The following is a 23816-nucleotide window of genomic DNA, read 5'->3' on the forward strand; positions in this document are numbered from 1 at the left end:
GCAGGGCTTATGATCGCAGGGTAGTACATTACTACAAATGTCTCTTTTAACATGCTTGATATTTTCATCTTTTGGACTAAGGGGACACAAGAGTGCCAATAAATGAAACCTATATCTGTTGCAAACACCGTATTTAATGAAAAATTGTGCTATATATTGGTACGGTTCCCTACATAAAGAAAGCGAAGCATTTTTGTACCTCCCTTTCTTCACAAATCCAGCCTTTTAGAGTGCTCCTCCCCAATTCTCCAATCAATGTGTGGGCAGAGGTTCCGCCCTTTTGCCGAAGTAACGGTATAATGGAGCTGATGCTGGTGAGGAGCGACTGAAGAAAGAAGACAGAAGAGCAACAAGAGGCAAGATAAGAAAAGGAGACAGGAACACGTAAACGATTGGCAGAGAAGTTAGAGGGACATTGAGAGAGTGAATGAGAGCGTGAAAGAGTGAATAAAAGCATGATGTGAGAGAGCATGAGTGAGGGTGAGTCACAAGCACCTTGGCTTAGTTGACAGTGCTGCAGATCAGAGATCTCAATAAAAGATAACCTTGGTTATAAGAAAAAGTTGACAGGTTTTCAGATGATTTTTTCATAATTAAGCAAATTCTCTTTTTTTCTCAATTTTGTTATGGGTTACCCTTGAGAAACATGTTTGCATGGACCTCTTCATATGGAAAGAAGAATATGGCTTCAGGGCACATCACAGGAAACATTGTAATGTTATCTAGAACACATTCCAGATGACACGTAAGATTGTTGACAAGAAAAGAACATGCAGCTGAGTTCTGTGCGTAGTTCATGCCATTGTGGTTTTAGAATTCCTCGTCCTTTAACTGAGATTTTTAGTTGGGACAGCTTCCTCCCAGTAAAGGTACTACAGGACGCTGTGGTTGACCAGCGACTTTCATCCTGTTGGATCCTGATTGATGGACTGATTGATTGAACTTTCCTTATTGGACCTGTCTATAATTCCATATAAAGAAAACAAAAACTCTTTTGAGATACCACAGACCAATTTGTGTCCGTCCCTGTTACTCTACTAGACATCGGTATGACACTGACGTTGGCCTGAAACGCTAATTACCGTATATTTATCTTTGTTTTCACTTCCCTACCCCCTGCGGTGGTGTGTATGTGCTGTATTGGCAAACCTGCTAATAGGTGCGTGAACTCGTGAAGTACCCTAATTGCCACTTCTAGTGACCCCGGTATTTAGTATGAATCATCTGCATGTTGTTGGTTTGTACATTTAAGTAGACCCTATGATGGTAAGATCAGCATTCATTTGCATGAAAATAGCAATTCCCGGAGTTTTTACAAAACATGAATATTTAGTCTGCTGATTTGCATACTGCTCTTGTATTTATTGTCTGTGTAAATCCCACAGATATGAATGCATTAGAGGGATTATCCCTCCTTAGTACATGGCGGCATGGCTCATGTTATCTCTTAGATAGTGGCGTTGTAATACCGCAATAAGTCCCCCCCCAAGTTAAAATTGTAACCCTCCATACGGCACAAATGTACGCATGTTTCCAGGCACCACTTCATGCTGTTTCGATGAAATTGATGACTAATATTTTGTTTTCATTTAAACTGCTAGTCCGCGTGGCTAATTGTAATGCACTTTGGTCAGGGTGTAGCGTGAACAAAGGTTAAAAGAATGATGATAAGAGGTCTTTATGTATAAGTGGCTTTTCACACTCGGAGTATTTTATCCATGAACTTCACCTGTTTTGCAAATAAACTAAATGGGATTAAAATTTTTGGAATTGTGAGACGGGAAAAAGCCAAAATGATCAATGCCTATTCCACAAACCGTAATGCCCAGTGCCGACGGGTAAGTGTTAATACAATATGGGTTCTATTTTAAAAATATTTACAGGGATGAAAATAGTTTTCTACAAATCTATACCATTATTTTTTATTGGTTTCTTTTTAAGAATTTTGTGCCGTACTTTATATGCAGTTCGAATGAAATCCCTTTTTTTCTGTGTTCTGTAATCAGAGAAGCTCTCTAGCGGACGCAGACACTAATGCTTATAATATGTGTTTTATAACATTACCATTAAAATGAACTGTGCAATTATCCAGTAACTACACGAAACTTGCCTTAATATTCACTTTCGTAAACCAAAGAAAATTGACTTTTCTTTGCTATTTTATTGAAATTAAAAATTTTACGTATGAGAAAAAAAAAATGTGAAAAAAAAAAATCCAGCTGGAAGCATTGCTACAGCTTTGTGCCAAGCAGAAAACAATAGATGACTAATTTGTCTTGTGACCGTTCAAAGAGGAAATAAGAGTCACCTTCCGACCTCTTAGGCTAATCCTGGTAGCCATTTTTGTGTATCTGATAGCCTAAAGCCATTGTTTTTTTTCTCCTGGTCCTAAACACAATGAGGGATGTTTTTAAGCTTGTTATGAGAAATGTAGTTCTTTTGTTATATGTTTTCTTAGAAGCCAAGAAGCAGGTGAGTCCATAAATGGTTTTATGAAATATTTCAAATTGTAATGTGAATAAATGCGGTAATATTTTAGAAGACATTTCCCTCTACCTCCCGTGGTTTCCCAATCTCTATGCTTCAGCAGGGCTATGGAATGATTGGAATGGGGCACTCCGTCTTAGCTCTTAATTAACCCCTTCACAACGTAACTTGGAAAGGTATGAGGACTCATCTTAAAGATGTCACTCACATAGAACATACATGAATTGAGATCTAATTTTATTCTATCCTTTTAAGATGCAGGTATTTTATAAAAATGTTTTAAAAAATATTTTGTTTTAAAACAATTATAGTTTTTGTATAATTTGTTCAGACAGCTGCATCTCGGTTATTGTCTTAGCCCTACCTACTAGACAGACACTCTGATTCCTTATGATACTGCCTGGTGGTAAACAGTAGAATGTCTCAGTCTTAATCACCACAAGAGACATTCTGACTAGTGAGAGTCTATGGGGAAAGGACTTCACTGGATAAGCTGGACTTTATTAGCATCACCATAAACAGTCAGCTCAGTGGTGGTGTGTGAAGGTGGGAAAGCCACAAATAATGGCGTTCTGCAGACAAAGGAATCTTATTTGGAACAACAGTAAATAAATCCACATTTTTGAATGCAAATTGCATGCGTGAAGAATTTTTTTTTCTGTAGGTCTTCCTTGTTAAGAAGCATTTTATGACAACAACATATCAGTGCCTCCTTCTGTGTCACATGGCAGCTAAGCATTTCCAGAAAAAAAGCATTAATGAAGCAATATTTTACATGAATACAGAATTACAATGAGTTTTGTGGCATCAGCGGTGTGCAGAATATAACACAAGAATCATGTTTCAGATTCTTCATCTAGTTGTAAAAATGTTGAATGTAGTAGTTATAGTAAAGAATATTTCACAGCAGTGCAGATATCCACATTGCTTAATATGAGTTGCTCTGCTTCCTGCCTTACTTCCAGCCGATATGAACAGATCTTCAGATCTATGACGGAAGCTTTACTTCTCTCTTGTGTTTGAGCTGGAGGAAGATCTGGTTCGACAAACGCAACCATCTCCAGGCTTTCTTTTCCTTAAACAGACATACTTTCTCTTATTGCGCTTCCTCATTTTAATTTTGTTGTAAAATGAATTGTGGGTAAAATGAACCTTTGAAATGTATTGGTGGAAAACGTTAAGATTCCCACCTGAACCGGTTGGCTTCCCGCAATACATAGATCATGGCACCAGAGATCATTATACCCAGCGACTGGGTAGCCCTTTAACGTCTCCAGCCCCAAACCATATTCACTAATGGTACATAGCTCTCTCTATGGAAGAGGCCGACAGCAGTGCTATAGCTATATGGCACTCTGCAGGGTTTCCAACGCGGCTTAATTCAGTATTTCTAGAAAGCCGATCGGCCAGCAGATGGTAGTGCTATTACATATTCACTGGTAAAACTGTGGCCTACTTTTCTAGTTCTGTATTTTATTTTTTTTACAGCATAATTATGCATATATACCTACATTAACAGGTCAGTGTAGGTGGGAAGTGATGCAGTCACCATGGCTTCCACCAAAACAGCCTTGCCAAGTGCTGTTATAATCAATGTGATACAAACATTTTCATTATTTATTTTTCTGCCCTAGGTGCAGGTGGTTTTAATATGAATTAATATTTTTAAAATATAATATTAGGCCGACCTAGAAAACCATATATAGTCTAAATGGTCTGACTGGTCATGAAGGGTTGGCCCTGGTACTGTATGGCGAGCGGCCACCCGATGTGAGTGCAGCCGCTGTCTGGACGTTTTGATCCTTGCGTAGTGTTCTGCTCGGCATATCCGGCCAGTGGTCACACATTACAGCACCTGGTGGTCCTGTTGGCCAGCGACCCACTGGGCACTTGTCTGGTGTGCCAGATGGGCCTGAAGTCATGTAATCTTTCAGGACCTCAGAGATGTCTTCTTCAGATGAGAACACCATTTCCTTTACTTTAGTAGAAAACACAGATTTCTTTAAACATGATTGAAATCTTTATCACAATTTGGCCTGTTAAGGCGTAATGCAAATTAAGTCTTGGACTTGGGCGGAATTTATTGTAGAGGATGGGACCGTGCAATTGTGTTAGTTATTCTGATTGCATCATTTAATGTCTTAATTAAACACTGGAACATAATAGAGTGAGTATTTATGGTTGACTATTTTTTACCGCCTGAGCAGTACATTAGTCTTAAATAATTCAAGCTGCCACCCTGAAACTGAAAGTAAAAATAGAAATGAAATTGAAACAAATTTCGTTATTGTAATTTGCTTAATTACTGCAATTTATAAGATATTAAACTATTTCAATAGTGGGAAACCCAAGTCTATTATGAAAAACAGAAAATCTTTTATCTCAGTAAACAGGTTATATGCTTATATAACATTATATATATATATATATATATATATATATATATAACATGCAACATATATATTAAGTGAAACAGCACACGTTTTAATGGTAATTTTGCAATTAAATGTAAGTTTTTAACCACTTCTAATTCATACAAGTTATTACCGTATTTGCTCGATCATAAGACGACCCTGATTATAAGACGACTCCCCAAATCTGAATATTAATTTAGGAAAAAAAGAAAAAGCCTGAATATAAGACGACCCTATAGGAAAAAAGTTTTACCAGTAAATGTTAATTCATGTAAACTATTTTTTTTAATAAAAGCTATGATTGAGAAAAATATTTTGGTTTTATTTCCTTCTATTTTCCAACCTGCCCCCAGTTATGCACATCTGCCCCAGAAATGCCTTATACCCCCTATATGCCACTGTGCCCCATGATATGCCTTTTAACCCTCTAAATGCCACTGTACCCCATGATATGCCTTTTAACCCTATATGCCACTGTGCCCCATGATATGCCTTTTGACCCCCTATGTGCCACTCTGCCTCCAGAAATGCCTTATACCCCTATATGCCACTCTGACATTTAGAGGGTTAAAAGGCATATTATGGGGAAGAGTGGCATCTAGGGAGGTTTAAGGCATTCAGGAGGCAGAGTGGCGTATAGAGGGTTAAAAAGGCATTTCTGGAGGCAGAGTGGCATTAAGGGGGTTAAAAGGCATTTCACAGAGCACTCTGCCTCCAGAAATGCCTTATGCCCCCCATTTAACACTCCCCCCGCCCCCCCCCCCCAAATTTACCGGTGCTTCTAACTTCCCTGTCATGTAGCCGGGGCAGCGTATAGATCCCACGCACTTACGCTGCAGCCGGAAGGAGGCGTGGCTACCAGCGGGGGTTGTCTGCGTCCATCGCGCAGACCTTCCCCGACTGTCAGAGATCAGAGTTCCCCGCAGTCGGGGAAGGTCTGCGCGATGGACGCAGACAACCCCCGCTGCTAGCCACGCCTCCTTCCTGCTGCAGCGGAAGTTGTCTACGCGAATCGCGTAGACATCTACACGCTGCCCCAGCTACACACCGGGGACTCAGAAGTACCGGTAAGTGGGGCGGTGGGGGGAGACAGGAGGATCCAGGTCCCCTGCAGCTGCGGGGAATCTGGATCTTAGTCGTCTCATAGTCAGACCTATTTGAGGTCTGATTATAAGACGACCCCGATTATAAGACGAGGGGTATTTTTCAGAGCATTTGCTCTGAAAAAAACCTTGTCTTATAATCGAGCAAATACGGTATTTTACCCTATTTCATGACAGAAAAAAAAAACAGGTAGAGAAGACAAATGAAAATAGGGTCATTTGACGTATTTTCCTAGGTGGACTTCCTTTTCATGAAAGTTCCCGCACACATCGACAGCTCAGAAGGAAATTAGCTCCTAACTGCATCTAGTCCGGTAGTTCTATAAACCACTTTGTTTCTATACTTCTTATTTTTAGGTCTTGTAAGTGTGGAGTTTTATTACGTTTTTATAATCACCTAAATGCACCAATATTTCTAGAACTGCTGGATGACCAAACTTTTCCCAGAAATAATCCTTCAATTCAGAATGTTTTTTTCTTCTCATTCATAGTTTTTCCCGGGAACACTGAATAGTCATGTAACACATAAGTAGACACTGATATGTTGTTGCCATAGAAACTGATTAAGATTGTTTATAGTTTCTGTGGAGGTAAGAATAAAATGAGAGATCTACCAAGGTTGATCTACTCAACACACTATAGAGTGCACTTAATACGAATGTTGAGTTGAGTGAGTGAGGGAAGCAGTGAACGGCGGCAGAGTACGGAACTCTTTTTCATACAAATCATTTATATGTTGCCTTTTATATTTCATTTTTTGTCATTTAATTTGATGGATTGGGAGAGAGAAGCGCTCATAAGAAAAGGAAACCTAGGAATTAAAGTAGACAAGGGGAGAGGCACAAAAGGAAAATTTATATGGACTGCAGTGGGGTTGATTGGGCGGCAAAAAGAGATGGCAAAACTGCAAAGGAGGCAGAATGATCAGAGAAACAATAAAAAAATAAAAATAGGGCAAGGAAGTGCAGACACAATAGCCGGAGGAAATAAAAGTGCTGGAAAACATGCAAAGCCGTTGTGTCATTTCCAGTTTTGATCAAAACCGGACATCGAGCATGGTTCAGCAGCTCTTGAAAACACCAGACGAGCGTTATTTTCTAGCCAGCACAATACAGATTTAGCCAGTCTACGAGGGGAATGCTGCACATTTTACTCAGAATTTCATACTATGCATCCTAGTTCTTTCACAAGAGGATGTTCTGAGGGCTAAATGTAAACTGTTATTTTTGATCAACGGTTGTTTTTTTGAAGTTTGATAACACTTAAGCTTCTTTGGTCGCACTTGTGTTGAATGGCTCTGCTGCAATACAATGATGTCGTTTTTCGGCATTGTCCACCTGCATCTGTGCTCATAAACACATTGCATAAAACTTTGCATTACACCCTTACACAGTCACCTCCTACATGGGGAATGGGGACATTTGTCTTTATCTTCAGGTGACCAGTTGAACATAGAGGGACCTTGAGTAGACAACTGAGAATTGTGGAGCAGACATATGCCCCCCCCTCCGTGCCCAGGAAGTTTGGCATCACTATCATGCCTTAGAGCAGGGCTTGACAAATTTGTTAGGTAATCTAGGCGCCAGCTAAAAAAGTTAGGAGCCAGGATTTTTTTTAAACTAACAGTTGGTTAGGAGTGATCTGATCATCATCAGCCCACTTACTAAACTCACAGCATTTGACCTGGAAGCACCCTGGACTTCCAGGTCAGTGCTGGGTTTTTTTATTATTATTATTATTTTGATTTTTTTTTTAACTCTTTCAGTGCTGATGTTCCATTGGAGCACAGCATTGACTGATATTTAGTCCCCACAAGCTTTTGGGGACAAATGTTAACCCCTGCAATGCCACGAATGTGTCATACACAATTGTGACATTGAAGGGGTTAACGCTGCACTGTCGCTCTCATGGAGCGATTGGGCAGCAGGGGAGGGTTGGGGCTGGCCACCACACTCATGTGGAGACCGAAGAACTCTCTCCCCTGTCCCTGAAGATGCCTCTGGCAGCTGGGACGCAATTGCTGGTCTATAGGCCAGCCATTGCAGGGGGAGTCTCTTTGATGATTGCTGTAGGCTTCCATGCCTACAGAAGTCATCAAAGGTCTTGTGGGGGCTCGTTTTTGCTGTTGCTGGTCTGCCTGGACCACTAGCAGCAGAGCCCCTTGCAAAACGGGAATTAACCCCTAAATGCCGCGATCGCGGCATTGAAGGGGTTAACACTGCGCTGACGGTCTCATGGAGCGATCAGGCAGCAGGGGGGTGTTGTGTCCTTTAACAGACCTCCGGCTCCCTTGAGTGATTTTAATCCAGGTTCAAGGGAGATCCTTGAACCGGCTTAAAATCACTCAAGGGAGCCGGAGGTCTGTAAAAGATCTCCGATATCACTCCCTTGCGAGCGTGCTCTTCCAGCGGCGGACATTATTGTCCGTCTCTGGAGGGGTGCCGTCAAGTTGGCACCCCCCTGATGAGCGGCACCCGGTGCGGACCGCCCCCCGTTAGGTACGCTACTGCCCTGAAGCGGCCTGTGGCAGCTGAAAACACGATTGCTGGTTTTCCTGCAACCGCGTTTTCAGCCTACAGGATCACTCTGTGGGAGTAAGAGGCTGACAAACACCTAGGCGCCAGGACAAAATTCTCTGTCGCCATGGTTTCCTGGCCCCTGGGATTTGTCGAGCCCTGCCTTAGAGAGCCATGTTATGTGTGTTGTGTATGCACTCTGTTTGGGAATGGCGCACAACATGGTTTGGTCTACTGCTGTTGTGTCTTTATTCAGAAAGATTCCCACTATTTTCACCAATGAGATTAGATACCTTATTATGGTATTAATAAGTTAGAGATGCAAGAAAGACACTTATAAGAGGCTTTTTGGGTTTACAAATGCCTCAAGGGGACATCTAGTCATGTTGGACTCCTCTATAATAAAGAACATTGCAACAAAGTCATCGAAAATGGTTGAAACATTGTGTAGCTCTCACAACCGAAAAACTGGTAACACTGCTGACAGTGAAAGAAATACTTTGTGTTTTATATTTTATTCCCAATAATTAGTTGTATGTGTGTTTGCTTAAGTAAATAGTGTCATGCTGTCAATCATATTTTTGTGCAGGCGCACTCAATGAGAAAGATGCACGGTTTTAACATAGAATGTGGCAGCAGATTAGAACCATTGAGTCCATCTAGTCTGCCCACTTTCTAAATACTTTCCTTAGTCCAGGTCTTATTCCTGTCCCATGCTTGCTTAGACTCCTTCACTGTATTATCATCTACCACTTCTGCTGGAAGGCTATTTCATGCATCCACTACCCTCTCAGTAAAGTACTTTTTCCTGATATTACTTTTAAACCTTTGCCCCTCTAGCTTATATGTCCTCATGTTGTCATAGTATTTCTTCTTTAAATAAACTCATCCTTCATCATGTTCATTCCCTTTAAGTATTTAAATGTTTCTATCCTCTGTCACGTCTTTCTTCCAGGCTATATAGGTTAAGATCCTTTAACCTGTCCTGGTAAGTTTTATCCTGTAATCCATGAACCATTTTAGTAGCCCTTCTCTGAACTTTCTCCAACTTCATCCTTCTGGATATACGGTCTCCAGTACAATACACAATACTCCAAGTGAGGTCTCACCAGTGATCTGTACAACGGCCTGAGCTCTTCCCTCTTTCTACTGCTAATACCTCTCGCTATACAACCAAGCATTCTTCTCGCATTACCTGCTGCTCTACTGCAATGTCTATCCTCAGAAATGATTACCACTAAATCCCTTTCCTCACATGTTGAGGTTAGGAAAGTATCAAATATTCTATACTCTGTCCTTGGGTTTTTATGTCCTAGATGCATTACTTTGCACTTATCCACATTAAAAATAATTTGCCATTTGGCTTCTCGCTCCAGGAACATTAACCCTGTTGCAAACCTTAGGACTCCTCATCTTCCTCTTACTATATCATTATTGCCGATGTGCACCAAGACACCTGGATCCTCACCCGCCCCTCCCAATAATCTATCCACTCTGTCTGCAACATGCCGAACCATTCGGTTATCTCTTAATAATAGAGTCCCCTACCACCACAACCTGCCTGGGCTTCCCTTCCTTCTGTGATTAGCTGTGATGTTATGATTACTTCATTACCATGTAGTAATTATGTAGTGTACCTTCCTAATGCGTATGTTGACCCATGGAGGGAGAGGAGGAGGAGAGCAGCTGCAGCCACAGAACTGCAACTTCTAAGTCAGGTGTTTTTTTTTTATAGGCGTGACAAAGACATTAATCTTTCTCTTTTCAAAGTCGCAGTAACTGCTAAAAAAAATGTGTGTGGGGGGGGGTCAGATTACATTTTAGGACTGAAGGGACTAAAGATCTTTCTTGTTACACTGTTACAATTTGACATAGCTTGAAAATGTGGTGATCGTAAAACTCTGTGGCCTAAACGTTTGTGACACGTAGGGTACTTTCTGTCTATAAAGAGAGAAGCAAAAAAAATAAAAAAATTAATATAGTTATAAAACAATCATATTTTGTTTTATCGCATACTGCTTCTTGGGGACCAGAGGACTAATACGGTTGATTTGGAACCAAGCTGGTATTCAAAGAGTTAAACATTTTATTGCTGTTTTTTTTATATTGATAAAAATTGCAAATATTACAGGGAATTAAATTTAAGTGATTGAGAATAAAAATACACTAATGTCAATATGGACATAAACACATAACAAGAAAGTGAAGTTTCTCATTAAACTGAGAAGTCGTACGGGCTTGAAACATTCCATCACATCGCTGTTATAAAGCACACCCGCCATGGTCTGCTGCTTGGTCTTTTGTGTTTGCTGAGTGCATACAATTGCCCTGGCGGAACCAATGGCCGTGCCGGACTGCTAAGAGCTGCTATTCACAGCGCTGTCTGCTCAGTGGAGATAATGCTTGATAGGAATGTGTGCAGATACCGGAGCCAGGGCTTTGTGCGAAAGGCCAAAGTGAATTTCTAATTAAATCTCACTGTATATATTGTGATGGCTGCCAGCTAATTTTAATTGGCAGCCTACAATACGCTGGCAGTGGATTCTCATCGCGCCGCCATTCTAAAGACTTTTACTTTTTAAATGTCAATTCCTTGTTTTGCGTTCGGTTATTTGGAGAAGTACTTTTCTTTCCAGCACCAGCTCTGCCAAAGGCTAAGAGGACTGCGACTTTCACATATAATTAGAACAAAGAGCCGTAAACTGTGGCACAGCAGAGTGGAACGGACAGAGGATGCGAGGCTGCTTACATAATGTAGCTTGTGGCTGGTTTCTTAGTTTAGCGGAATTAGGTTTTTCTTTGACTTTTCTTTTTTGAGGTTTTTTTTTTGGTCTGCAGTCGTATAATTTTCACTTCCCATCAGCCTTAAACTGGACTGTGGTACGTAAGCCGTTATTATATTATATATGTCAGCATTTTAATATTTAATTCTAATGCGTGGTGTAGACAGTTGAGGAGGCAGGCGTGGCGGTCCTTTCTCAGTTTCTTATGTTGCTGCTCCGTCGTCTTCCCGATGATGAGCATCTAATGTGTCCATACTGGCTTTTCCTAAACTTCTAGACCGATAACCACTATCTGCTTTTTAGTGCATAGCTATCTTATTGAAATATTCCTATTTTTTATAGAGCGCTGTTATCTGTATTTTTTGTATCGCTTCAGAACTTAAGGAACTAAAAGCTAAACTTAAGAAAATAATAATAAAACAATAGAGAAATCTTTAGAAGTGATACACAGCTTAACTGTTTAAAGTGTTTGGTTTTTTTAATATATGACACACCACCGCGCCTTTGCATGGATTATTAATATTAACCCTTGCCTAGCCAGGTATGGTTTTTCTAGCTAGTGTGACATTTTCCCATGTTTGATGTTCTAATGTTTTATTTAGTATGATGTAACATTATTACACAGTAGGGATCTTGGGTTTTATGGTTTTTTTTAAATTCAAATTTTTATTTTATAAAAATTGTAAAAAAAACTTCGTCGAATAATTTCTTGCGAGGTCAGAGGTTTTTGGGTTTTTTTTATGTAATTCTCCAGTTTTAATGAGTAGATGATGTTTTCCACATCAGTTAACTGCCTTCACAAGCTTCAGAAGGTCAGACCAGCCTCAGAGTGATCCTTTTTTCTTTTGTATCCATCATATAATTGGCCAATTGTGTTCGCAATGAGCAAGCGACCCCTCCCCCATCTCCGTCCCAACTAGATGTTGTTATTAAGCCTCATCGCCCCATTCCCAGAGGAGACCGGCTCCGCTCTGTTTCTGAAGAGAGAGAGCTTTGCTCTTGCGCAGGTTGAAGCAGCAAGAGGCAGCATCCATTTTAATCCGCAGAAAGCCTATTCGCCCCCCGTAAGGGCGTTTTTCCTGCCCACCCCGCTCTCCTCCTCAGACACTATCAGCTCCTCCACCCAGTCTGTATCTCCATCATCTTCACGTTTGCCCTCCACTTGCTGTATGATGCACTGAGATGGTACACCAAGAGAATTGTGCGTATCAGGTAAGGAGGCATCTTGTATCTGATGATATTCATCTCCGGGAAGGCCTTTCCATTGCTAGGAGACCGGCTGCTGTCTGTACTGTAATGTGTTATCCACATAGTGTGAATCCCTCGCTCACATGTCCACCCATCCAGATCTGCCTTTTCCACCATGTATGTCTGCCTGTAATATTCTATCAGATATGAAATCATAACTAATCTGTGTGCAAACTATATATATATATATAAATACATTGTACAGCGCTATGGAATTTGATGGCGCTATATAAAACAATAAATAATAATTATATATATATATATATATACTTGCATAGTAATAAAAATGTGACCACAACTAACATTCGGCAAGGTCTGTGCGTTCAGTCCTTTTTTTTTTCTGCAGAAAAATTATATATTTTTTTTTTAGATGGGAACACTTAAAGTTAATGGATAAAAGACGCTTAGAGAAATTTATAAACGATAGTGTTTGTTTTTTCCTTTTAACACATTGGAGGAATAGGTGATCTATGAGGAGCTAGTAATTCTAGATAACAAATGTCTATTTTACAGATCTCGGTTTCAAATTGCAATTTTAGGCTCAATTTAACATTTGTTGGATGTTTCTACTGTGCAACATTAAAAAAATATATATTCAAACTGTTCCATTTAGCGCCTGCCGATGTAAACGTGTTAATGTCTTGGTTGGGGGGGTTTCTTTCCACCAAGAATGTAAAAAGATAGATATGTGCAAATTACTGGCTTTAATAATTGAAATATTCACATGAAAGCGTCAGTGTGTGCGCCGGTATCCATTAGAATTGGAAATCTAAAGGGAGCAAGTTCAACTTTTTTTTAACCCCATCAGCTCTGGAAGTCAGTTCTGTTAAAAGCTCAGGACAACACAACCGTTTAACCCTTCAAAGCCAGGTGACAGGTGACTTGGCGTTTGATAAATTATTATTTTGCCATTATTTTCTGGCATTAGGGAATGACTAATTTGGCAAACTTTAATTCCTGCATCTTTCCTTGGTGTTAAGGTCATTTAGTGTGTCATAAAGCTGATGTCATTTCCCATCACATCCATGGGCACTGATAAAAAAAAATATTTTTAGTGTTATGTGTCACTCGACATGACTAGAAAAACAGGAGTAGACGAGTATACCTTTATTTGCCTATATCGACTTTGTGCTCGCAGGTTGTGCTCCAGGCAGGGTGCAAGTGCTACAATGTATAAAATATATTTGACGTATAGATTGTATCCAATGTATGTATTTTTATATACATGTAACACAAACTTAACACACACAAATCCACTCATTGCTCTTTGCATGCTATTTTGTTCTTGTCTGGTTTACATATAACAATATAGGAGGACTGGTGGAAAAGATTTTTATACCATGTTCCTCTTACTTTCTTGTGGCTTTTTTTAATAAGTTGTGCATTTATTAGCTGCTACCACCCCAGCTTGAGAAGCATTTAACACATATAGATGAAGAGTGCCTTACACCAGAACTGGAACCCCGAGCTGATGTCCTTTCTACTCCAACCCTTGGGATGGACAGCTGAAGAGCTGACCCTGTCTTTTGACATGACCGTAGGTTCAGTACACTGAGGATATCTGACCACAAGGTCGAGATCTGGTGGCTGAGAGTCATTTTCCATGTTGCTATACTGGAAATTATGACGGGGGTATTACATCATGGCTCAGGGTAGGTAGGCTTGAGGCAATAGGTGTGATTTATGTGCTAGGCATGAATTCTGTTTTTCTTTCCATGTTATTTTTGACACCTACAGTCACAGATACAGTGGAAGAAAGAAAGCATAAAGTTTAATCTAAAAAATAGCATTGATATGCTTTTACGCAGTTTGAAGTGTTTTTGATGGAATTGTCCATTCTTTGATTTTCAGAGCAGACTCGTATGGCGATTCAGTGTAAGCCTGCAAGCAGGGTCTTTCTTACTTTATGTATGTGTATATGAAATATATCAAGTGCTATATAAATACATTTTAACAACAGAGCTTTGAAAGAACCTTGTATGAAGGACTTGGACACACCAATATAAACCTGTCCAAAAAGTTACACACCACTATTTGTTAATGTAACGTAAAATACATAAAACAGTGGTTAGCGATCACTTTTAGTATATATTTGCTGCCCATGTTCTATGTCTGTGGTAGAAGAAATGTGTCTCTGTCTTAAAAGCAGTACGAGGCTTAAAACTAGGAAAGTGGAATCTACTTAATACTGACCCACCTGTGATCTAAAGCATATTGGGACTTACATCTGCTTCCTTATATAATAATTATATACTGGACACCTTTAGTGTATGTATAGGGTTAATGATTACGCTCGCTGCTGATATTCTCGAAAGTAGAGTTTGTTTTGAGATTAATTTGCGTCTCAGTTGTAAGCAAGGAAGATAAATTCTTGTACAAGTGAGAACTCGCAAGTCCATTATAGAAGGCATTGTTATCATGACTGCTATTAGTGACAAGTGATGTGTTAGTGTGTCTTCCCCTCCCCCGTCATCTGAGCCTATATCTTGAAAGACATATTTTCCTTTCCTAGAAGATGGGAGGCTGGTTAGAAGGAAGGACACACACGGAGCCAGAGCTCAATGGATTTGCTGTGTTGGGAATACACTACAGTTGTTAGTTTAAATATTTGGTCTGTGGCTTAATATCACAGAGTGGTATTTTACGAGCGTACACAGCTGTCTAGTTATCCAGTGTCAACTATCCAAGGAGTGGCCTGGTCTGGTTCTTGTAATGGAAGGTTTTACTGGTCTCTGTGGATTGTCCATTCAAAGGACTGACATTGCACGACCCCAGATATATGCAATATCAGGGTGTGTTGGAGTCATCCTAGGTTCATATGGAAGGTTTGCCTTAATTAGAACCATTTAGGGTTTTAGGAAGGGTACGTAAGTATGCTACCGGTTTCAGTTGACACGAAGCGACCAGTATACCTCTCAAAATAACTCTGGCACTAGAGCCCATACATTTTATTAGCATACATTTAATCACCTTATACACACCTGCACCTGTTTAAAAAATGTTTGTTATAAAGAACTAGTTTTTATAAGGAGGTATTTTTAACCCTTTTGTGGGATCGGTAGCCAGGTGGCTCTGAGGGACCATCCATGTAACACATATTTTGTGGCACTCTGACCGATTTACTGCAATTACTGAAAATGCTTGTGAAAGAAAAGCTTTTCTGCATGTAGTTGACCCAAGTCAGCCTTGCCATTTAAGTATGGAGGCTCTGGTCACTGACCGATCAGCAGCAGCTCTAAATAGAGCAGGGATTGGTGCTTGTAATCAGCAGTGTAGTCTAGCTACTGGTTACCATGGCAACACGTTTACATGCTGGCATGTGTTTTACTGTTAGCATGCAGGAACAATTGTCTGATCCCTTCTTACATGCAGATATTGGATATTGTTTTGGAGTATCTATTCCCATTGGGTGGTACTGCCCAGGGTATAGTTAAGAGACTGAATACTGACCTTGTTACCTCAACAACAATTAAGATTCATTTCCTTCAGTCCAGCATATAAAACAATTTTTGTGTGAAATGTAATTTATGCATCAAGTCCTTCTAGATCTAGAACTTAATCTGGTGAAGCACCTATCACAGTGAGCCGGGCGGTTTGCTTGAGTTAAATGACAGGTTGGACAGCCGAGCTGGCTTCAGATCGGAGCCTTTTTTTCTGCCGCACTGACTTCTAAGTCTTCTTAGACATTCACTAAGCTACAGTTATTACAACAAGGCTCATTATAACATACTGTGATACGTGTGTGATATTATTAAGCACATCACTGAAATGTTGTTTGATTTTTAGTTATAGATAGCATGCAATTCAGTCTATGTTTAGTGGCCATGCTACGGCTGACCAAGAATTAGAGGAACAATTGTTGTTTGCATCTAAATAGTGACATTGTTTTCAGATCATATTTTTTGTAGGGCAAGTTAAATTATTCATAAATGCCTAATTTGAGGTAGGCAGTGCATCACATTGGAACATATTTATGAACATATTTTTACCTTCTACAGCTAAGAAACAGACAAAATTAAATATACACAATTTACCACAGGTTTGACACCCATAACATGAATATTTATAAGCCATAATCATGCCAAAGACCACCATAGGACCACAAGGAAAATCGGCAAATTGGGTGATTTTCCAATCAGCTGCACAAGAGGCGGGTGATGAGATGGTAAATGCTAATGTGTATGATATATTGGGTTGCCTCAGGTGACCACTGTGCCAACCACCTATCTCATATGTGTTTAGCACCCAAAACTGAAACCTTAGAACATCTCCTCCATTGTAATAATGCTGTGTCTTCTACAAGGCAGTCTTCACAAAAAATGGGTGCTTGAGATGGGTAGAATGGGGTAATATTTGTGTATTGCCCAAAATGTGGACCTTTGTGCCACTTCATGTCTGGATACTTAGGGTGAGTAGAATGATTTCCAAGTCAATCATGCCAACTCTTATGACTTAATGATACAAAAGCATTTAAACTGTATCACTTTTTGTAAATTACCGGTACATAGGATATAAATGACCTCAGGGTGCTTGGTGGTGGTTTCTTCAGGTGATGGGGGTTAAAACAAATGCAGAATTTATGAAATGGAGCTTCTTACAGATAATGTTTTGCCAAGGACCTTAGTGTCCCAGCGTATTTGTCTGCAGATGAGGTTACGAAGCCAGGCATGATGAGTGCATTCAGCGTTACGCTCTTTTTTTATGGTTTGACGTTTTGTAGAAAGCGTTCTTGGGCTTTAATATTAAAGTTTTTACGCTAGTCACTGTTGGTTTGAACGCATTATATTTGCACACTTGCTGGATGATTTGAGATCAATAAGTATCTCAGTTCTTCCGATACTACATATAATGTGAGTAAGTGGTTTCAAAGTGAGATTACACATACTGCCCGGGTAGTCATCAGTAATGATGTAATATACTGAAAACCCCTAGAGAGCATATCCAGAGGAATGACTAAGAATTGCATCAGCGGCATTACACAGTCTTGGGATTAATATATTTTGGGTTGTGTTTTATATTTGTGCAACAGCAGTTTCTTATTGGCCGCCTCATCTATTGTCATGGTATAAATGTTACCACGCACAAGAAATAATAATAATAATAATTGAAATATTTTGATATATCCATGTGTGAGACACCTCTGCTAAGTGCTTGTGAACTAAATAGTATGTAATGGAGCTGGGCAATGAAATTCAAGTAAAACAATGTAAGCAGTAAAATAAAAACAAAATAATGGTTTGATTTACTGCTTTTAAAATGATAGATTTGTTAGTCTGACTCTGGAGTGTGTATAATTAAAGCTAATTTGCCAAATCAAGTATTATAATAAAATGTAATGTGACATTAATATATATTATCAGTATATAATTATATATATATATATATCATATTTACAGGCACCTTTACCCATATATACGTTCTTTCCACTTAAGTCCACTTAAGGTTTGATTATTTTACCAATGGATGACCCTTAATTGGCCAAGGAAGATCTGGCTGCATTGTGAATTTATACGTTCAAACACCCACTGCAACGCCTGTACTGTCCTTAGTAGAAAGCAGATCTAAAGCTGCCTTTATCAGTGATCGTCGCAGCCTTGCATGAATGACGTCTCTTTTTTTAGGTTTGGTATCTAAATATAACGCTTGTCAAGAATCCAGGTGCTACATTTGACTTTATTTGGAAAAGGACAACAATCTTATCAGTAGAGGTTAGCTGCATTCCCTCGGAAGAACAGGACCAAGATGATTATGACAGGCCTAAGTGTTGTGCAGGAGCTAGATCTGAAAAGCAGAGAGCAACAGATGTCTTCACTTGTATGTGAGAAGAACAAACAGACCGTGGCCGGTGTGTGGGGAAACTCCAACACTTGGGTGGTGTGTCAGTGATCCTGGCGGTATGGGCAATCGGAAGCTGTGGGGATGGCTAGTGCAGGAAAAAAGAAGGGAGCGCTGATAGGGCTAGATGTCTCAAGCAGTTCAACGATGAATTTCAGCAGCAAACGGAAGGATGTGATCATCCAGAAAATAACTGCTCTTAAACTGGTGGAGAGTTCTAGAAAGGTAGGAGACAGTAGTTAATTTATTCTGTGGAGTAAGCAGCGTGTATGTTTATGTCCGCTCTGTTATTCCCAGTTACTTCTTGAGTCCCTTTCCCATTACACTTTATGCCTCTGTGATCACCCTTGTTGATCATCCATTCCATAAAACTAAGGCAGCCAAGGCTCCTAGAGTTACAATGCCATTGCATTTTTGGTTCCTACTCATGACTGAGGGGGTCACCAGATTTTTTTTTGGCCATCGCTCAGTCTATTGTAGACGGGATACCTGCTTCCTTCATTATGTCTTGTGAACACTGAGCACTGATGTGTGCTGAGAAGAACATGTCAATCTTCAGCAATTGTTCTTGCCCATCAAACTGTAACTTTGAAGGTGTTTCCAATCTTATTTCTCCTCCTTAACTGTACATCATGAAGCACCAGCCATGGTGAGTCTCACTGACTGAGACTTACCTACAACTCACTCTTCAGAGAATAATGGTGGTGAGATGCTACTACCGTCCAACATGCTTATGTTGATGCCAGGGCTTTACCAAATTTTAACATATCTCAATCATGCTGTAGGATAGTAATTCCTTATAACTTAACACAAATCTATGAATCCATTAAAAATATACTGTTTTTAGATTGATTGCTGGAAGTGCAAGGACAGCGATTGGAAAGTAATCTTACCGAAGCTTTCCCTGCAGCAGGATTACATTAATTGCTTCCAATAGACAGCACGTAGAATGCTGAAGATAGTTAAGAAGCTTAATGCTTTCTTTTGCCCACCCCCTTATATATGATTAATGAAAATACATTACTTTTGTTTAAAGCTGCATATTTCATAAAAAAAAAAGAAAAACTGCATATTTTATTTAGTTTTCCCCTCCAAATGCTAACTACTTACAAGGAGTTTTATTCCGGAGACTGAATTTGATAACAAGAAGATGAGGATGGGGGTAGTCATGGATTATGGTCCATTCTTGTAGTTAATCTTCTTACAGCAGATTAGATTCCATATCCTTTTAATTGTATGAAGTGATTTGTCCTTTGTGTTTGCAGATTTTATTTTAAAAATTAAAATCAAGGCAGCGTAAGATAAAGATTTACACAGGCAAACAGCTAGAACCAAGGCTACGAAAAAGAGGACTACTTGTCTGTCCCAGCTGGCAAATATTTACAATCTGCTTGACGTTCAGGCAACCATTATTTAATCATATAGCACGTAGCTCTCCAGCGTGTGCTGAACTGCAACTCCCATGATCCTCCACTTTTTGCCAGGAGTTGTAGTTAAACACCTAATGGAAATAGAGGCATTTTTCCTCATAATCTTGCATGCTATTTTTTTTTTTTTTTTTTGAAAATTGTGATTTATTGGTCATATAAAAAAAAGTCTAGGTACATGTGTACATTTCAGAAATCACAAACATTCAATAAAGTACAATACTGGTCAAAGATACAGCTCGTCTGAAATTGCTCTTATAATATGGACAGAGTGAAATCTTCACAGGACGAAGATTGCTGAGGAGACAACGTATCACTGTCGTGAATACAAACAAATTGGTTGAGAGTATAATTGAAGGGTGTATGAGTGTGTAGAGATGTCATCCTAAAAAACAAGAGAAAGAAGCATTCCCAAGGACCAGCTGTGAACCATAATATGTAAACAACAGTGCACAACGAAAATGTAACATTATGTTTACTATGTTTACCATACGAGAGTACGGTGTTATTCGTAATACTTAGTTATGAAATAACACAAAAAAAAAAGAAGAAAAGAAATAACAAAAAAGAAAAAACAGAGGAAGTGCTATATGCAAGGAATGCAGCAATCTTCAGCTAACCTTCATTATACAGGTAATATGTGTCCCCTCATTATTCAGAACCATCCGGTCTGATAGTAAGACCCAATTCCCTTCAAGAGTAGGCGGCGGGCCAGCAACACCAACCTCTAATCGTGGAGCGACGCGCGACCCATGACGCAAAAGGAGCAGGTCACACCCGGAGCCCCCCAACCCCAAAAAACCCCAAATCCAAGAGGATGGCTGAATTCAAATACGGTAACGCCAAAAGGTGCCAAATTGTCCAAATCTTATTGTGGGTTTCTAAACGGTCAGATTTAGTGTATGTCAATGCCTCTCTATGTTCAATAAAGGTAAGGTCATCTCTGAGTTGCGACAGATTCGGTATGTTAGTGGATATCCAATGTCTTGCTATCAGACGTTTTGTCGAAGTAAGGATGTGCAAGGTCAGAGGTCTATAACACGGGGCAATGCTTTTAGGTAGCATGTCTAGCAGTCCAATTTTAACAGTAGGAAGTATTTTAAAGTCTAGAAAGGAGTTAAGAAGGGCAAAAATTTGCCTCCAAAATATTTGTATATTGGGACAATGCCACCAAATATGACTCATTGTGCCAGGAGCACTCTGGCATCTCCAGCAGAGGTTGGAACAAGAAGGGAAGATCACGGCCAACCTCGTCGGAACCATATACCATCGAAAAAGGACTTTCCTATTCGCTTCAAAGTCTGGATGTGAGAACACTGTCCGTAGAATATTACTCAGGCGGAGAAACGTGTAGTGTTCAGAAAGGGGGAGGCCAAATCTGGTTCTAAGGTCCGCAAATGACATCAACCTAGATTTTGTCATGAGTTGGCCAATGTTGTGGATACCCAGAGACATCCAAGATTGAAGACTAAGATCTTTAGAAAAGTGAGAGAGCGGTGATAAAGGGGCATAGGGAAGAGCACCCGGGAAGGGCAAAAGTTTGGATATAATCTCTCTCCAGACGTGCAGAGACCACCGAGTGCTGAGAAGAGCCAAGGTGAATTTCGGGAATAAAGAAGGTAGGAACCATAGCAATTCTGTAATTTGATAAGGCGATGTAAAGGTAGATTCCAGTTCCAACCATTTAGGGCGCTCAGACGCTTTGAATGCTGTAAACATCTGGGCTATCAGTGTAGCTTTATAATAAGATCGGAGGTCCGGAACCCCAAGTCCACCCCCACGTTTTGGAAGTTTGAGAGTGGACATGGCCAGTCTTGGTTTTTTATTGCCCCAAATGAATGTGGAGAACGAGGTTTGGTAATTCCATGCTATTTTTAATATTTAGTCATTTAATAGGAAATAACAATTCTTATACACGTATTGTATGTCTGCATATATAAAATGTAGCTTGTATGAGAGCTTGAGCATTACTATTTTAATGCAAAAAATGAAATACAATGTTTCTTTAGTGTGTTAAATAATATATATGAAATATTACAAAGTAGTCACAGCAAAGGACAACTGGCTCTTTAGTATATGCTCTATTGTAGACTTGTGTCTTAATTATAAGAATATATGGCCGGTGTATGTACTTCTGCACTACAGGCCAAGTCTTGATTGAGACCAAGTTCTAAAAATGTAATGTCTTTAGTCATTAAGTAACACACTCTAAATTCATAATTATATGGAATTTAACTTAAGATATGCTGAAGATCGAAGAGCAGAAATCAGTGACTATTAATCAGAATGTTAAACGCTCCTTAGCGACATTCGAGTGTCTGGCTGCTATTTTCCAAATCCACTTACAGCTGATTTGAAAAGTCTAGCAAGCCATTGCTTTTAAGCCCAAGTTAAAATACACAGTTTTTTTTTCTTCTTCATATTAATTTAGCTTCACATATCAGCTCCGTAAATTTATCATTGGATTTGGCAGCGTCAGATCTCTACAGATATCCTGCCAAGTTTACGGGCCACAGTTCGTTGGCAAGGATAAGTACATCTAGGAAGTTTTTCCAACGATTATCACATGGGAATTCGGAATAAGAATTTCAAATCTTTGTGCTTCTAGTGCTCATAGGATTATTAACGCCTACTTTTAGCAGTGTTGTAAGTAATTCGCTTTTGCCCTATAATGCACGCGGGTATGGAGGTTAAAATGACTACATGACCAATAGAGCTAGCATCTCGATCTTTAATGGGATTGGTTTCATAGCATGTCTTCATGAAAGTTCAGCTAATCCTCTTATAGTTTGATTGTCAGTAGTTCAACCTGTAATACAAAGTAAGGACCTACTCAAGATTGATGGACGGCAGGAATGGCTATAAACCAGTTGCGGTTCATCCTATTCATTTAGTGAATGAGATTTGACAGTAGATGGGACATTTTGCACTGCGTATCAAACAGCTGTTTAATACATAGCCCCTGGTAGTATATTTCTCACATACACCTGGTTGGATTGACCTGGGTCACATGACTGTACTGTTAATTATTCTTTCTTTATTTGCTCTAGGCTCAGAAGAATGAAAGGGAATCTATTAGACAGAAGCTGGCGCTTGGAAGCTTTTTTGATGATGGGCCTGGCCTTTACACCAGCTGTAGCAAAAGTGGAAAGCCAAGTCTTTCTTCCAGGTAATTCAAGCTACTAAATGTTTGAACGAGAACTCAGCAGCATCTTCTCGTACAGCAACATGGAAAATGCTGATGTTACTGTTAGTAAGTGATGTGTTATCCAGAGCACTTTTTCATAAAGAGATATAAAAACTATTCAAATAAGGATCCAGTTTAATCAAGAAAGGTATATATTTTAGATTTTAAGACCAGTTAGTAGTCTCTTATTGTAGTTGCTGTCTTGTTGGTAGGGAATGCCTGTACGCGGTGGTGTCATGGGTATCTTCATATTCTGTATTGGAGAAATATCCATATCTTGTATACTAGGTATATGGAAAATTGAACTTTTTAATTCTGCGTGATGTTTCTAGTAGGCAAGCAGATGATATAAATAAACTTTTATTATATTTCTATATCAAGTATCAATGTATTTTTTATTTAAAATCAAGTGACTCAAGTGAGTATATATATATATATATATATATCACAAGCAAAACATTACTCAGACATTCTCATCTGAATCCGTGTCTCCCAGGTGCAGACTACATGGGATGTGACATCATGTATGGGGGAGGAGGGGGGTAAGGGCAGGTCCTTGCAATTCCAAATACTGAGCCAAGTAAACAGGAGGGTGAATGGGGGATGTGAAAGAACAGAAGTTAGAGTATGATATTTTCTGAATCCATAAATTAAATGCGTCTGTGTGAAACTATTAACTTAATAGCAGATGTGTATCTCTATGGTTTCTTAAATTTTGGCACCTGTGGCTTTGAAAAATATATTTAGCCAGTACTAGAATCTGTGCATCAGATGAGCAAGCCTCTCTTTACATTGTATAGACAGTCCAGTGTCTTT

General features: G+C 39.5%; 1 protein-coding gene across 3 annotated transcripts in view; it reads left to right on the top strand.

The window, feature by feature from the left end:
• LOC149300362 (schwannomin-interacting protein 1) overlaps positions 1–23816 on the top strand; it is a 123792-nt gene that overhangs the window by 94623 nt on the left and 5353 nt on the right. For 2 of the 3 annotated variants that reach the window (XM_089485241.1, XM_089485242.1), the window contains one exon: positions 22864–22982. In XM_089485241.1, coding sequence (XP_089341367.1) covers positions 22864–22982 — 119 coding nt within the window. Of the gene's footprint in view, positions 1–22861; positions 22983–23816 lie in introns of all 3 variants that reach the window. The other variant, XM_089485243.1, reaches the window with a different exon arrangement.

This window comes from Sceloporus occidentalis, unplaced genomic scaffold (assembly GCF_023333645.1).
Source record: "Sceloporus occidentalis isolate IW3139 unplaced genomic scaffold, rSceOcc1.0.p SCAF_25, whole genome shotgun sequence".
Taxonomy (NCBI): Eukaryota; Metazoa; Chordata; class Lepidosauria; order Squamata; family Phrynosomatidae; genus Sceloporus; species Sceloporus occidentalis.